Consider the following 15,416-nt stretch of genomic DNA (forward strand, 5'->3'; position numbering starts at 1 on the left):
CTTCAGTCCACACTGATAATAGGAAGTTGTTCTTTACAGTGGAATGCCAGCTAATAAATATAGAAAGAATGATGCAGTAAGACAAATACTAGTATAGTGAAATTCTGAAGATTACCTATTCAGCATTTGCAACCATCATGGTAATAATCAGGCAAGAATAAAAATCACCAATGGAAACTGAAGCTCATATGAAAAGTCTGATGAAAAAATGGGTATTCCCACAGTCTCAAAGTCTCTCTCCACAAATTACATGTTAATTACCAAGGGAAAAAGGGTATCTTTAAAATAAAGAAACCTGGAGTACCTCATCTTAACCAAGTGCTCAAAGTTAATATCACCAATAATAAGATAAACCAATACCACATGGGTTTTCAAGTTATACACTACAAAGAAAACCATTTAACTTTTGCAGTATTCCTGCCAAAAATTTATAACCCAAATCCAATCATCAGAAAACCCAAAGGTATAAGTATAGCTACCACATTACTGTCTTAAAGCCTTCAGAAAAAAATCAACGTCATGGAAGACAAAAGCAGAAGAATTATTCCAGACTAACAGAGACAACTAAAAGCAATGTGTGATCACAGATTAGATCCCAGAAAAGAGGAGAAAAAAACTGTAAAGGGCATTATTGAGAAATTCTGCCTGTGGATAGTCACAGTGTATTACTGATCTTACGATACATACCCTGAAGGTATTTAGGGTTAAAGGGGCACAATGTCTGCAACTTACTCTCAAATAGTTTATACTATACATGGTTATTAAAATAGTAAGATTAAGACTAGATGAGTCATTTTTCTCTTAGAATGTTACTTACTTCGTGTGTCATTTCTCCTATTGTTATGTGATTTATTTGCTTCAGGTTGACATCTTGAGCTATTCCGGGACCCTGGTCTTTCTTGACTGTCTGGTCTTACATCATCTAAGTGGAGTGGTACCCACTTGTGCTTATTAGCTTGAAGAAAACAAAATAAAATCATTTAATGACAATGCACAATTTTCATTAAAGCTTTGCAATTGTGAAAGGACTCTAAATTTTAATTAAATAAATGAAAGACTTAATTTGTCCTTAAAGGGATTACTTGTAGAGTACCAAAATGATTTTCTTCTGCTCCCCCAGCTCTTTAATAAACTTGTTTGGGCAAATAATAAGTTGCTAAAACTCAAGTGAAAAGCCAGTGATAGAGTATCATTGGAATTCTTTTGCTTTTAAGTGAAATGCACACTCTTCTGTTTAATTCTGACAAATAAGCCATAAAAAATATTAAGTGTACACACTACTTCCATCTAATACTTGATACTTAGGCTTTAGAACAGGGTATACCTGATAACTGTTTGACAAGTGATTCAAAACACTTTTAGTTTCAAATCACTGCCTCAAATATTAATTCATCCAGCATCACTACTAATGAAAGAGCTTTTTCAAAATAAAGTTTAAGTATAAAATCTGTCTAACTGCATTTGATAAACCTTTGTATAGCTACTACACATTTTCCTAACTTCTTAAGAGATACAAGCAATTTAAAGCTTCTTGTTGACTAAATGATAGTGTAATTAATTGTTATATTTAGTATAGTGAAATTCTGAAGGTTACCTATTCATGAATTCCATAGTTAAGGTTTCAAAATATTCAGTCTTCTGCCCACTATATATTTCAACTAAAACAAAAAGACTCATGGGCAAAGGAAAAACTATCAAAGTAATTAAGGGACTAATTTCCTACTAATACTGCAAACTACAGACAGATAAGGAAAAGAGAATATGAAAGAATCTAAATCTAAAATCTAAATCTAAATCTAAAGGAAAAACTATCAAAGTAATTAATTAATTAATTAATTGATTGATTAATTAATCAATCAATTAATTAATCAAAGTAATTAAATCTAAAAAACTATCAAAGTAATTAAATTAAAATCTAAATCTAAATCTAAAGGAAAAACTATCAAAGTAATTAAGGGACTAATTTCCTACTAATACTGCAAACTACAGACAGATAAGGAAAAGAGAATATGAAAGAATCTAAAAACTCCTTAAAGTCTATACTGTAAATTCTATCAATGAGATACTTTGGGCATAAATAAGCACTTAAAGATAAACATGTGTGCTCTAAGGAGAGTCAATTCATGACCCGATTATATAAAATTACTTTAACTACAAACACCCGCATTTTAGTGTTGGCTAATCAGTTTTAATTGAAACAACTAACAAGGAAGACAAATTTTAGAGCCTGTATGACTTCTAGACAGTCAAAAAGACTACTTATGTATCAAAGGAGCATGAAAAAGGTAAGTGATTAAGCATTCAAGAAATGGGGAAATTTTTTGTAACAACCACATGGTTGTCCTACTGCCACCACTTCTGAGCAATTACCCTTGGCATACTACATAGAGTGAGCCTCATGATTACCCTGCAGCTAAGGGTTATAATAGTCATCAAAAAAGAAAAAATTCAAGTAAGTGCTCAGTACACGGCAGGCTGTTTATTCCATTATTAAAGAAGTTGGCTGGCAACTACTTCATCATGAAATGTCCCCTCCCATGCCCCATCACCTCCAAGAATTAAAATGCTTTAATGGCTTCCCACAGTACTTAAAATACCAATTCCAAGTTACCAAAGCCCTGAATAACATGGACCTTTCCAACCTCTCCAATAGCACCCCCTGCCCTCTCCCCAGAGTTCACTTTGCCTCAGCTACTGACCTTCTGACAGTTTAAAGAACTTTTCTGCCTAAAAACCCCTGAAGACACTTTTATTGAGACTCAGAACACTGAATGAGAATATGCTTTTACCAATTAAATCATAATCTGTCCCTAGACACATGAGATGTTCCTAAAAGAATATGGAAAAGGATGTAAAGACAATATTTTTTTCCTTCAAAGAGTAATGGGGGAATGCAATGAGGAAAAAGAGTTGACCAAGATTGTTCTCAATTTTGTCTCAGAAAAATATTTTCTCAAAATTTCCTGAAAAAAAGGGAGCCATTCCAATGCAGATAGTTATCATACAACTTTCCAAGTATATATCTACACCCACCTCTATAGGTGGAATTTAAATCCATTCTTACATAAAATACAAGTCAAACATAGAGAGGAAAGTCTCATAGTTCAGAAATGCTACAAAAGAAAATCAGTTACCATTGTAGATGGTATCCTGAAGAAATCCAAACTACTAACTGGTGACTACCAGGAATCAACTGATTAAATACAATTCTTCATTACTACAACTCTCTTCAAAAACTTAAAAATCAAAATGAAGATGTAAACAAACTAACCTTTCTTTCGTTGATTACTTGACTGAGCCTCATCCTCACTGACATTTTCACCAGGACCATCTAATTTTGTTTCCCGGCCTTCTTTGCTTTCACTGTTACTTCTCTTTTCAACCTTGTCTTCTCTTTCTTTTCTGTTTTGTGGCTTCTTATTTCCTAGGCTGATGACACTCTGACACTGCAAAAAGGTTTTCTGAATGAAATAATTTTCATGAACATTTTCACTAACATATCCAAAAATCTGTGGTAACACCTTACCTAAATATCGCAAAAAGAATGACAACTTTTAACAAAACTAAAAAACTACTTTACAAAAGACACTGTTAAAAGTCATTTGAAAAACTGGAAGAAAATATTTGCTAAGTATTTGATAAAAGGACTTGTATCTAAAATATATAATGAACTCTATAATGCAGTAACAAGAAAACAATTGAAATGTGGGCTAGAGTTGAACAGACACTTCATCAAAAAGATATAGTGATGACAAATGTACATGAAAATGTGCTTGACATCATTAGAAAAATGCAAATTAAAAGCTATAGTGTGATACCACTATACACCTACTAGACTGACTAAAATTAAAAGGCTGACCACATAGAGTATTAGTGAGGCTACAGAATAACTAGAATTCTCATACACTGCTGGTGGAATAAAAAGTTTAGTAGTTTTAAAAGTTAAATAAATAGCTACCATAAAATCCAACCATTCTACGCCCAAGAAAAACAAAAGCATTATTCCATGCAAAATTTTGTACATAAATGTTTATATAGCAGCTTTATTTTTTTTTATAAATTTATTTTTGACTGCGTTGTATCTTCGTTGCTGCACGCGGGCTTTCTCTAGTTGTGGCGAGCGGAGGCTACTCTTTGTTGTGGTGCGCAGGCTTCTCATTGCGGTGGCTTCTCTTGCTGTGGAGCACGGGCTCTAGGTGCACGGGCTTCAGTAGCTGTGGCACGCGGACTCTAGAGCGCAGGCTCAGTAGTTGTGGCGTACGGGCTTAGTTGCTCCGCGGCATGTGGGATCTTCCCGGACCAGGGCTCGAACCCGTGTCCCCTGCATTGGCAGGCGGCTTCTTAACCACTGCACCACCAGGGAAGTCCTGATATAGCAGCTTTATTCTTAATAGCCAAAAACTGGAATCAACACAAATGTCCACCAATAGGTGAATGCACAGCATTATATCCATACAATGGAGTACTACCCAGAAAATAAGAAGGAATGAACTATTAATACATATAACATAAATAAATCTCAAAATAATTAAGCTAAATGAAAGCCAGAAAAAAAAAAGGATGCATCCTGTATGACTCCACTTACATAAAATTGTAGAAAATGCATTGTAAATCAACTATACTCCAATTAAAAAAAAAAACTGTAGAAAATGCAAATTAACTAAGTGACAGAAAGCTTATCAGTGGTTGTCTGGGATGATGCGGTGAGGGGGTGGAATGTGACAGGAAGAATTACAAATTAAGTTCATTATCTTGTTTGTGGCAAAGGTTTCATAGGTCAAAGCGTATCAAACTGTACACTTATATATATGTGCAGTTTATTATGTCATTTATACAACAACTAAGCTGCTTTATAGTTATAGTTAACTAGTTTTAGTTTATAGTTTTTAAACTACACACCAGTAATTCTGCACAAATTACAAATAGCAAGATGTACAGTGTCAAATGAAACCACGTAACCAGATACCATATATACTACTTCTTTAAAAAGACTTTTGATAGAATATCCCAGAACATCTTTTAGAACTTCTTGCATAGATAAATTAAAAATCCATTTACTGAACATGTCTTGATATGATATATATGCATATATATGCATGTGTATATAGAGAGTTAGGACTTCAGCACATTGAAAAGACTGTAACTCAAAGACAACATATATAGAATACATTCTGAAACACAAAATGGGCTTCACTTAGACACATTAAAAAGTAATCTATTTGTAGGCATTACGTGAAGCTGACAGCATGGTACCCCATCCTTTCCAAATGTGTGGTCCTGAGAATACAACCAGATGAAGGCAATGTGATGAATGAAATCAAGGTATCTGAAAAATGGGTATTTTATTAATGCAATTCTCTAAATTTGAAGTAAAATAAATTCAGCATGTTAAAATGAGAATACCTTCCCTTTATTTAAAAAAAAAAAAAAAGTCTTAAAACAATACTCACTTCAGTGTTCACTAATTCACTTGGTGTTGGCCAGTTCGACATATCGCTGAAATCACTAGCCTAAGAGGTAAATAAGTGTTATTCTGCAATTTAGAAATTTTAAGTAGAAAAAATATTTTCTAAAAGTGAAAGCAATTTTTAAAATCACCCTCATTCAATTATATGCAGGCATTTGCAAAAATAACGCAAAACCTTCTCCAAACAACAGAACACAGCAAGAGGAATGTCTTATGATCCAACTTGTGGCATGAATAATGACCTTGACTAAACTGATAGAGACAGGATAACAGAGGCATATGGGGATTTGGATAAAGGTTACAATTTTCTAGTATATTAACTTTAAACTAACATCAATGATAGAACAGAAAAATACACAATAATCTAAGAGGAGTTCCTTTCAAAATAGTTAAAAACTATTTCTTGTCATGACATACCTTGTTGGATTTCTTTGTCTTGAGTTTTCCTGCTTTTATAATCTGGGGGGAACTGAGCTCTAAAACAAAACAAAACAAAACAAAAAAAACATGGAATTGTTTTTACAACCACATCATGCAAAATATTTAACAAAATAACAAACCAATTTCAGTTAAGTCACTGGAATAATTATTCTCAACAAAATCCAAAGTTCTGAGACTCAAATTCCTAACAAGAAATCAACTACATTTCAAATGTAGATTCAAAGTGGTCTTCAGTGTTCAAATCAAGATGTAGAAAATATTAAGTTTACTTACACTGAACTGATAGACCAATCCGTTCACTAATAGAATGTAACACGGAAAAATTAGCAATATAACATGTTTTAATACAGTAAAGTTAGTGAATCAACTCCCAACGGAATACATTTTTCTATATATATTATATATACATATAAATACATTCACATGCATCAAGGAGCATGCAGAAAATAAATCAGAACACTTCAAACTATTTGTCGTCAGAAAACAAAGTTTGGCAACCGTAATAGGCTGTATCTAGATCCAAGCCATAAAAAATAGAAGCGATCTCCGTAAGTTTGTACAAGACTATCATGGTATCATCACTTGTCCCTCTTGAATAAGAACACAAAGATTGACAAATACAGTCTTCATTGTAATGAAGCTTTACAGTGTCTTGCATCTTGATTCATTATCTACCATGATGATCATCTAGCTAAACATGACCTAAATATTAAAAAGCAGAATAAACATGGGATCTGCAGCTACAGAAAACATAGTAATTCAGCAAAACATGAATCCCAAAAATCGTGGCAATGACCAATTCATAGACTAAAATAAAGTAATCTTTGAGTTAAAACCCAGAAACATTCAAATAAGATTTCATGAAAGGAAGACTGATGAAGGATGAAGACATCACCAGGGATGGGCACACAGGGATCTTGAATATTGTAGTAATTTTATTTCTAAAGCAGAATAGTGAGTACATGGGTATTTGCTTTATACTTGTTTATACTTTAGGGACACATAATAAGTATATACATATGTGTCAATGTGCATAAGGATAAATACTTCACTAACAAAAATAAGATACAGAAAAAAAATTTGGACAGATAGGAAAAAAAAGGGAAGCAGGAAAAAACCTAATTTAACAAAAACAATATTTGAACATTAGAATTTGACTGAGGTATATTTTGTAAATATAACGTATATTGTATGGAAGTTATACAGTATAGAACATTTGAAAGATCTTTCCCTCAACAAAGTAGAAAACATGTCCCAAAACATTGCTAAGTCAAGTAAATTAAGTGCCTGGTGGTTACAAAACACAGCCTTATACAAACTACCTGATGTACTGAAAAGTATTTAGGGATAGGCCACACAAGCGAGTTTTATTACAAATCAATTAGACATTAATAATCACAAAATTAAGGTCAGAAATTTAAAAAATTATTCTGACCACATAAAAATAAAACTTTTTAACTTCAATATTAAATGTTATTTACAAACCAAAAAATATTTGAGCATGAGTTAATAATCTTTCTATTGCTTTAAAATCAGGGGACTTCCCTTGTGGTCCAGTGATTAAGAATCCACCCTCTAATGCAGGGGTCACGGGTTCGATCCCTGGTCAGGGAGCTAAGATCCCACATGCCTCCTGGCCAAAAAACCAAAACATAAAACTAAAGCAATATTGTAACAAATTCAATAAAGACTTTAAAAATGGTCCATATCAAAAGAAATTCTTAAAAAACAAATATTAAACAAATTAAAAAATAAAAGGGAGAGAGATTTTGATTTCAATAAATTCTTTTGAACTCAAAAATTTTGGATTTTTGTTTAAATTTTACTCTCTCAACTTTAACACCTCCTCAGGAAATACAATGGGAAAAAAGTGCACATTTAACTCTGTGCCCTCTATAATTCTGACATTTTATCAATCGAGTATCATTAAGTACACAATCAATACTGTAATTTATTCTCATTAAAAGTTATTTGACAAATTATGCTGGCCAATGTGGTTGGATACGCTGGGATAGGAAAGTGATTTCTTTTTTTTTTAATAACTTTTTTTAAAATGTTTGTTTGTTTGCTTATTTATTTATTTATTTATTCTTGGCTGCGTTGGGTCTTCGTTGCTGCACGCGGGCTTCCTCTAGTTGTGGCAAGCAGGTGTTACTCTTTGTTGTGGTGCGTGGGCTTCACACTGCAGTGGTTTCTCTTGTTGTGGAGCACGGGCTCTAGGCGAGCAGGCTCAGTAATTGTGGTGCACGGGCTTAGTTGCTCCGTGGCATGTGGGATCTTCCCGGACCAGGGATTGAACCCGTGTCCCCTGCATTGGCAGGCGGATTCTTAACCACTGTGCCACCAGGGAAACCCCTAATTTACTTTTTTAAAAGGAAGACTTTCCTGGAATATTCCTGTTCCCAAGTCCGAATTCCTCCCACAGAAACAGTAAGTTTCCTGATTAATGAGTTTAGGAAAAGAACTGACTTGCAAAGCCAACACCTTTCCGACCTTTTCTTTGGGAGCTAGCTGTCCACAAAAAGCAAGCATTCTGGTCTGCTCCTTCATGCTGTCAACTTCACAGGCCAGACTCCCTAAGACAGGGAGAAGGGGAACATGCAGATGTGCAATGCCAACTGTGAACACATTTGTCTAATTCCAAGTTCCACATAAGGAAGTCCTTTGTGCTACTCTTAGACCACCTCATCAACCCACTCTTTTTCTGTTAGAAGAATGACACTGAGCTTTTAAAAAAAATAAATAAATCTGAGTAAAAAATAAAGAGATGATTCAAACGAAATACCAGTGGCCAAATATGAAATGCTAACTCAACTGTACTAAGAAATGTAAAGTAAAACAGAACAGTTTTCACCTATCATTCTGACAAAACAGAGAATACCAAGCACTGACCAGCTTATATAAATGGACATTTCTCTCATGCTGTTGGAATGAGTATTAAGCAGTAGAATCTTTCAAGGGTAATCTGTCATTTAAAACATATATACTTTTTGGGGAATTTCTTGGCAGTCCAGTGGTTAGGCCTTCACGTTCTCAGTGCCAAGGGCCCAGGTTCATTACCTGGTCAGGAAACTAAAATCCCGCAAGCTGCATGGCCAAAATAATAATAATAATAATAAAATATATATACTTTTTTATAAGACAGATAACCAATAAGGACCTACTGTATAGTACAGGGAACTCTACTCAATCTTCTGTGATAACCTATATGAGAAAAGAATCTGAAAAAGAATGAATATATGTGTATATATATAACTGAATCACTCTGCTGTACACCTGAAACTAACACACATTGTAAATCAACTATAATCCAATAAAATTTTTAAAAATTTTTAAAAAGTAAAATAAAATGTATATACTTTTTAATGAAACAATTCCATTTCTGAGAAATTATCTGGTAATCAACACAAGGTACAATGATGTCAGTATAAGATGTTCACTGCAGGGACTTTCCTGGAGGCCCAGTGGTTACGACTCCATGCTTCCACTGCAGTCGGCACAGGTGCGATCCCTGGTTGGGGAGCTAAGATACTGCAGGCTGAGCAGCACGGCCCCCCGACCAAAAAAAAGAAAAATGTTCACTGTACGTTTACGGATAACTGTATTTAAATAAATGACCTCAGGACTTCCCTGGTAGTGCAGTAGTTAAGAATCCGCCTGCCAATGCAGGGGACATGGGTTCGAGCCCTAGTCCGGGAATATCCCACACCTGGCAGAGCAAATAAGCCCATGCACTGCAACTACTGAGCCTGGGCTCTAGAGCCTGCTAGCCACAACTACTGAAGCCCACAGGCCTAAGAGCCCGTGCTCCACAACAAGAGAAGCTACCACAATAAGAAGCCTGCACACCAAAACAAAGAGTAGCCCCCGCTCGCTCCAACTAGATAAAGCCCGTGCACAGCAATAAAGACCCAACACAGCCAAAAATAAAATAAATAAATTTATTCTAAAAAAAGAAAACAATATTTTCATTTTTCCATGTTCCAGCAAAAATGGAGGAAACCGCCCTCAGAGCATATCATTAGTAAAAACCTAAGACTGAAAAACAAAGCCAACCTAAAAATTAAAATATAAAGAAATTTTAATTAAAAAAAGTTTTTTCAGGCAGATGAAACCTAAGAAATATAAGCTACCAGTGGCTCCAAGTATATATAACCATACATGAACAAGTGTGTGATTTTCACATATCCATTTTTCAAACATCACTAGTAAGCCACTATACAACTTCTTTGAACATTATTCTAATATCTTAATCTATAAGGAAACAATTGCTAATAGACGTGGAATTCATTTTAAGAGCTTGGATAGTGAAAACAAAAACTGCAGTATGATGGGCAATTTTACTCATGACCATAATCTTTAGCAAAGCTTTAATTAAGAAAACGCACTGACAGTCATGAATCACATGTTTTATTACATTTAAGGGGAAAATGTCATAAAATGGCATTTTGCTACAGTAAATGAGTGCCTTAAAAAAATGTAAAAAAAAGCGAGATAACCTCATCCACCAGAGGGCAGACAGCAGAGGCAAGAAGAACTACAATTCTTCAGCCTGTGGAAGGAAAACCATTCACAGAAAGATAGACAAAATGAAAAGGCAGAGGACTTTGTACCAGGTGAAGAAACAAGATAAAACCCCAGAAAAACAACTAAATGAAGTGGAGATACATAACCTTCCAGAAAAAAATTCAGAATGATGATAGTGAAGATGATCCAGGACCTCAGAAAAAGAATGAAGGCAAAGATCGAGAAGATGCAAGAAATGTTTAACAAACACCTAGAAGAATTAAAGAACAAACACCTAGAAGAATTAAAGGACAAATCAACAGAGATGAACAATACAATAACTGCAATGAAAAATACACTAGAAGGAATCAATAGCAGAATAACTGAGGCAGAAGAATGGATAAGTGACCTGGAAGACAGAATGGTGGAATTCATTGCCCCGGAAGAGAATAAACAAAAAAGAATGAAAAGAAATGAAGACAGCCTGAGACCTTTGGGACAATATTAAATGCAACAACATTCACATTACAGGGCTCCCAGAAGGAAAAGAGAGAGAGAGAGGACCTGAGAAAATATTTGAAGAGATTATAGTCGAAAACTTCCCTAACATGGGAAAGGAAATAGTCACCCAAGTCCAGGAAGAGCAGAGTCCCAGACAGGATAAACCCAAGGAAAAACACACCGAGACACATAGTAATCAAACTGACAAAAATTAAAGACAAAGAAAAATTACTGAAAGCAACAAGGGAAAAACGACAAATAACATACAAGGGAACTCCCATTAGGTTAACAGCTGATTTCTCAGCAGAAACTCTACAAACCAGAAGGGAGTGGCACGATATATTTAAAGTGATGAAAGGGAAGAACCTACAACCAAGATTACTCTACCTGGCAAGGATCTCATTCCCATTTGATGGAGAAATCAAAAGCTTTACAGACAAGCAAAAGTTAAGAGAATTCAGCACCACCACACCAGCTCTACAACAAATGCAAAAGGCACTTCTCTAAGTGGGAAACATAAGAGAAGAAAAGGACCTACAAAAACAAACCCATAACAATTAAGAAAACGGTAATAGGAACATACATATCGATAATTACCTTAAACGTGAATGCATTAAATGTTCTAACAGAAAGACACGGGCTTGCTGAATGGATACAAAAACAAGACCCATATATATTCTGTCTACAAGAGACCTACTTCAGACCTAGGGACACAGACAGACTGAAAGTGAGGAAATGGAAAAAGATATTCCATGTAAATGAAAATCAAAAGAAAGCGGGAGTACCAATGCTCATATCAGATAAAATAGACTTTAAAATAAAGAATGTTACAAGAGACAAGGAAGGACACTATATAATGATCAAGGGATCAATCCAAGAAGAAGATAGAAGAATTATAAATATATATACACCCAACATAGGAGCACCACAATACATAAGGCAAATGCTAACAGCCATAAAAGAGGAAATCAACAGTAAGACAATAATAGTAGGGGACTTTAACACCTCACTTACACCAATGGATCATCCAGACAGAAAATTAATAAGGAAACGCAAGCTTTAAATGACACAACAGACCAGATAGATTTAATTGATATTTATAGGACATTCCATCCAAAAAACAGCAGATTACACTTTCTCCTCTAGTGCACATGGAACATTCTCCAGGATAGGACAAATCTTGGGTCACAAATCAAGCCTCCGTAAACTTAAGAAAACTGAAATCATATGAAGCATCTTATCCAACTACAGCGCTAGGAGATTAGAAATCAATTACAAGGAAAAAAACGTAAAAAACACAAAAATATGGAGGCTAAACTGTATGTTAGTAAATAACCAAGAGATCACTGAAGAAACCAAAAAGGAAATCAAAAAATACCTAGAGGGCTTCCCTGGTGGCGCAGTGGTTGAGAGTACACCTGCCAATGCAGGGGACACAGGTTTGTGCCCCGGTCCAGGAGGATCCCACGTGCCGCAGAGCGGCTGGGCCCGTGAGCCATGGCCGCTGAGGCTGCGCATCCAGAGCCTGTGCTCCGCGACAGGAGAGGCCACAGTGAGAGGCCCGCGTACCGCAGGGAGAAAAAAAAAAAAGAAAAGAAAAAATACCTAGAGACAAATGACAACGAAAACACAACGATCCAAAACCTATGGGATGCAGCAAAAGCAGTTCTAAGAGGGAAGTTTATAGATATACAAGCCTACCTCAAGAAACAAGAAAAGTCTCAAATAAACAATCTAACCTTACACCTAAAGGAACTACAGAAAGAAGAACAAACAGAACCCAAAGTTAGTAGAAGGAAAGAAATCATAAAGATCAGAGCAGAAATAAATGAAATAGAAACAAAGAAAACAATAGCAAAGATCAATAAAACTAAAAGCTGGTTCTTTCAGAAGATAAACAAAATTGATAAACCTTTAACCAGACTCATCAAGAAAGAGAGGACTCAAATCAATAAAATTAGAAATGAAAAAGGAGAAGTTACAACAGACACTGCCAAAATACAAAGCATCCTAAGAGACTACTACAAGTAACTCTATGCCAATAAAATGGACAACCTGGAAGAAATGGACAAATTCTTAGAAAGGTATAACCTTCCAAGACTGAACCAGGAAGAAATAGAAGATATGAACAGACCAATCACAAGTAATGAAATTGAAACTGTGATTAAAAATCTTCCAACAAACAAAAGTCCAGGACCAGATGGCTTCACACGTGAATTCTATCAAACATTTAGAGAAGAGCTAACACCCATCTTTCTCAAACTCTTCCAAAAAACTGCAGAGGAAGGAACACTCCCAAACTCATTCTACGTGGCCAACATCACCCTGATACGAAACCAGGCAAAGATACTACAAAAAAAAAAAAAAAGAAAATTACAAACCAATATCACTGATGAATATAGATGCAAAAATCCTCAACAAAATACTAGCAAACAGAATCCAACAGCACATTGAAAGGATCATACACCATGAGCAAGTGGGATTTATCCCAGGGATGCAGGGATTCTTCAGTATACGCCAATCAATCAATGTGATACACCATATTAACAACTTGAAGAAGAAAAACCACACGATCATCTCAATAGATGCAGAAAAAGCTTTTGACAAAATTCAACACCCATTTATGGAAAAAACTCTCCAGAAAGTGGGCATAAAGGGAAACTACCTCAACATAATAAAGCCCATATACGACAAAACAACAGCAAACATCATTCTCAAAGGTGAAAAACTGAAAGCATTTCCTCTAAGATCAGGAACAAGACAAGGATGTCCACTCTCGCCACTACTATTCAACATAGTTTTGGAAGTCCTAGTCACGGCAATCAGAGGAGAAAAAGAAATAAAAACAATACAAATTGGAAAAGAAGAAGTAAAACTGTCACTGTTTGCAGATGACATGATACTATACATAGAGAATCTTAAAGATGCCACCAGAAAACTACTAGAGCTAATCAGTGAATTTGGTAAAGTTGCAGGATACAAAATTAATGCACAGAAATCTCTTGCATCCCTATACACTAACAACGAAAGATCAGAAAGATAAATTAAGGAAACAATCCCAGTCACCACTGCAACAAAAAGAATAAAATACCTAGGAATAAACCTACCTAAGGAGGTAAAAGACCTGTACTCAGAAAACTGTAAGACACTGATGAAAGAAACCAAAGATGACACAAACAAATGGAGAAATATACCGTGTCCTTGGATTGGAAGAATTAATATTGTGAAGATGACTATATTACCCAAAGCAATCTACAGATTCAATGCAATCCCTATCAAATTACCAGTGGCATTTTTTACAGAACTAGAACAAAAAAACTTAAAATTTGTATGGAGACACAAAAGACCCCGAATAGCCAAAGCAATCTTGAGGGGAAAAAAACAGAGCTGAGGAATCAGACTCCCTGACTTCAGACTGTACTACAAAGCTACAGTAATCAAGACAATATGGTACTGGCACAAAAACAGAAATATAGATCAATGGAACAGGATAGAAAGCCCAGAGATAAACCCACACACCTATGGTCAACTAATCTATGACAAAGGAGGCAAGCATATACAATGGAGAAAAGACAGTCTTTTCAATAAGTGGTGCTGGGAAAACTGTACAACTACATGTAAAAGAATGAAATTAGAACACTCCTTAACACCATCAACAAAAATAAACTCAAAAGGATTAGAGACCTAAATTTAAGACCAGACACTATAAAACTCTTAGAGGAAAACATCAGAAGAACACTCTTTGACATAAATCACAGCAAGATTTTTTTTGATCCACCTCCTAGAGTAATGGAAATAAAAACAAAAATAAAGAAATGGGACCTAATGAAACTTAAAAGCTTTTGCAAAGCAAAGGAAACTACAAGCAAGACGAAAAGACAACCCTCAGAATGGGAGAAAATATTTGCAAACGAATCAACAGACAAACAGACAAAGGATTAATCTCCAAAATATATAAACAGCTCATGTGGCTCAATATTAAAAAAACAAACAACCCAATCCAAAAATGGGCAGAAGACCTAAATAGACATTTCTCCACAGAAGACATACAGATGGCCAAGAAGCACATGAAAAGGTGCTCAACATCACTAATTATTAGAGAAATGCAAATCAAAACTACCATGAGGTATCACCTCACCCCAGTTAGAATGGGCATCATCAGAAAATCTACAAACAACAAATGCTGGAGAGGGTATGGAGAAAAGCTAACACTCTTGCACTGTTGGTGGGAATGTAAATTGATACAGCCACAATGGAGGACAGTATGGAGGTTCCTTAAAACACTAAAAATAGAGCTACCGTATGACCCAGCAATCCCTCAACTGGGCACATACCCAGAGGAAACCATAATTCAACAACACACATGCACCCCAATGTTCAATGCAGCACTATTTACAACAGCCAGGTCATGGAAGCAACCTAAACACCCATCGACAGACGAATGGATAAAGAAGATGTGGTACATATATACAAAGGATTATTACACAGCCATGAAAAGGAA

The 15,416-nt window shown here is 35.3% G+C and overlaps 1 protein-coding gene across 10 annotated transcripts in view; it reads right to left on the minus strand.

The window, feature by feature from the left end:
- LARP1B (La ribonucleoprotein 1B) overlaps positions 1-15,416 on the minus strand; it is a 128,204-nt gene that overhangs the window by 108,390 nt on the left and 4,398 nt on the right. For 5 of the 10 annotated variants that reach the window (XR_014326181.1, XM_082838619.1, XM_082838621.1 and 2 more), the window contains exons 2-5: positions 5,885-5,943; positions 5,451-5,510; positions 3,272-3,461; positions 818-955 (exon numbers count right to left, since the gene is read on the minus strand). Coding sequence is in view for 9 of the 10 variants with exons in the window: in XM_082838619.1 (XP_082694745.1) it covers positions 818-955; positions 3,272-3,461; positions 5,451-5,510; positions 5,885-5,943 (447 nt within the window). In the remaining variant the exon portion in view is untranslated. Of the gene's footprint in view, positions 1-817; positions 956-3,271; positions 3,462-5,450; positions 5,511-5,884; positions 5,944-10,581; positions 10,672-15,416 lie in introns of those variants that run through there. The other 5 variants (XM_082838620.1, XM_082838624.1, XM_082838623.1 and 2 more) reach the window with 2 other exon arrangements.

This window comes from Leucopleurus acutus (genome assembly GCF_964270905.1).
Source record: "Leucopleurus acutus genome assembly, chromosome: 4".
Lineage (NCBI taxonomy): Eukaryota > Metazoa > Chordata > Mammalia > Artiodactyla > Delphinidae > Leucopleurus > Leucopleurus acutus.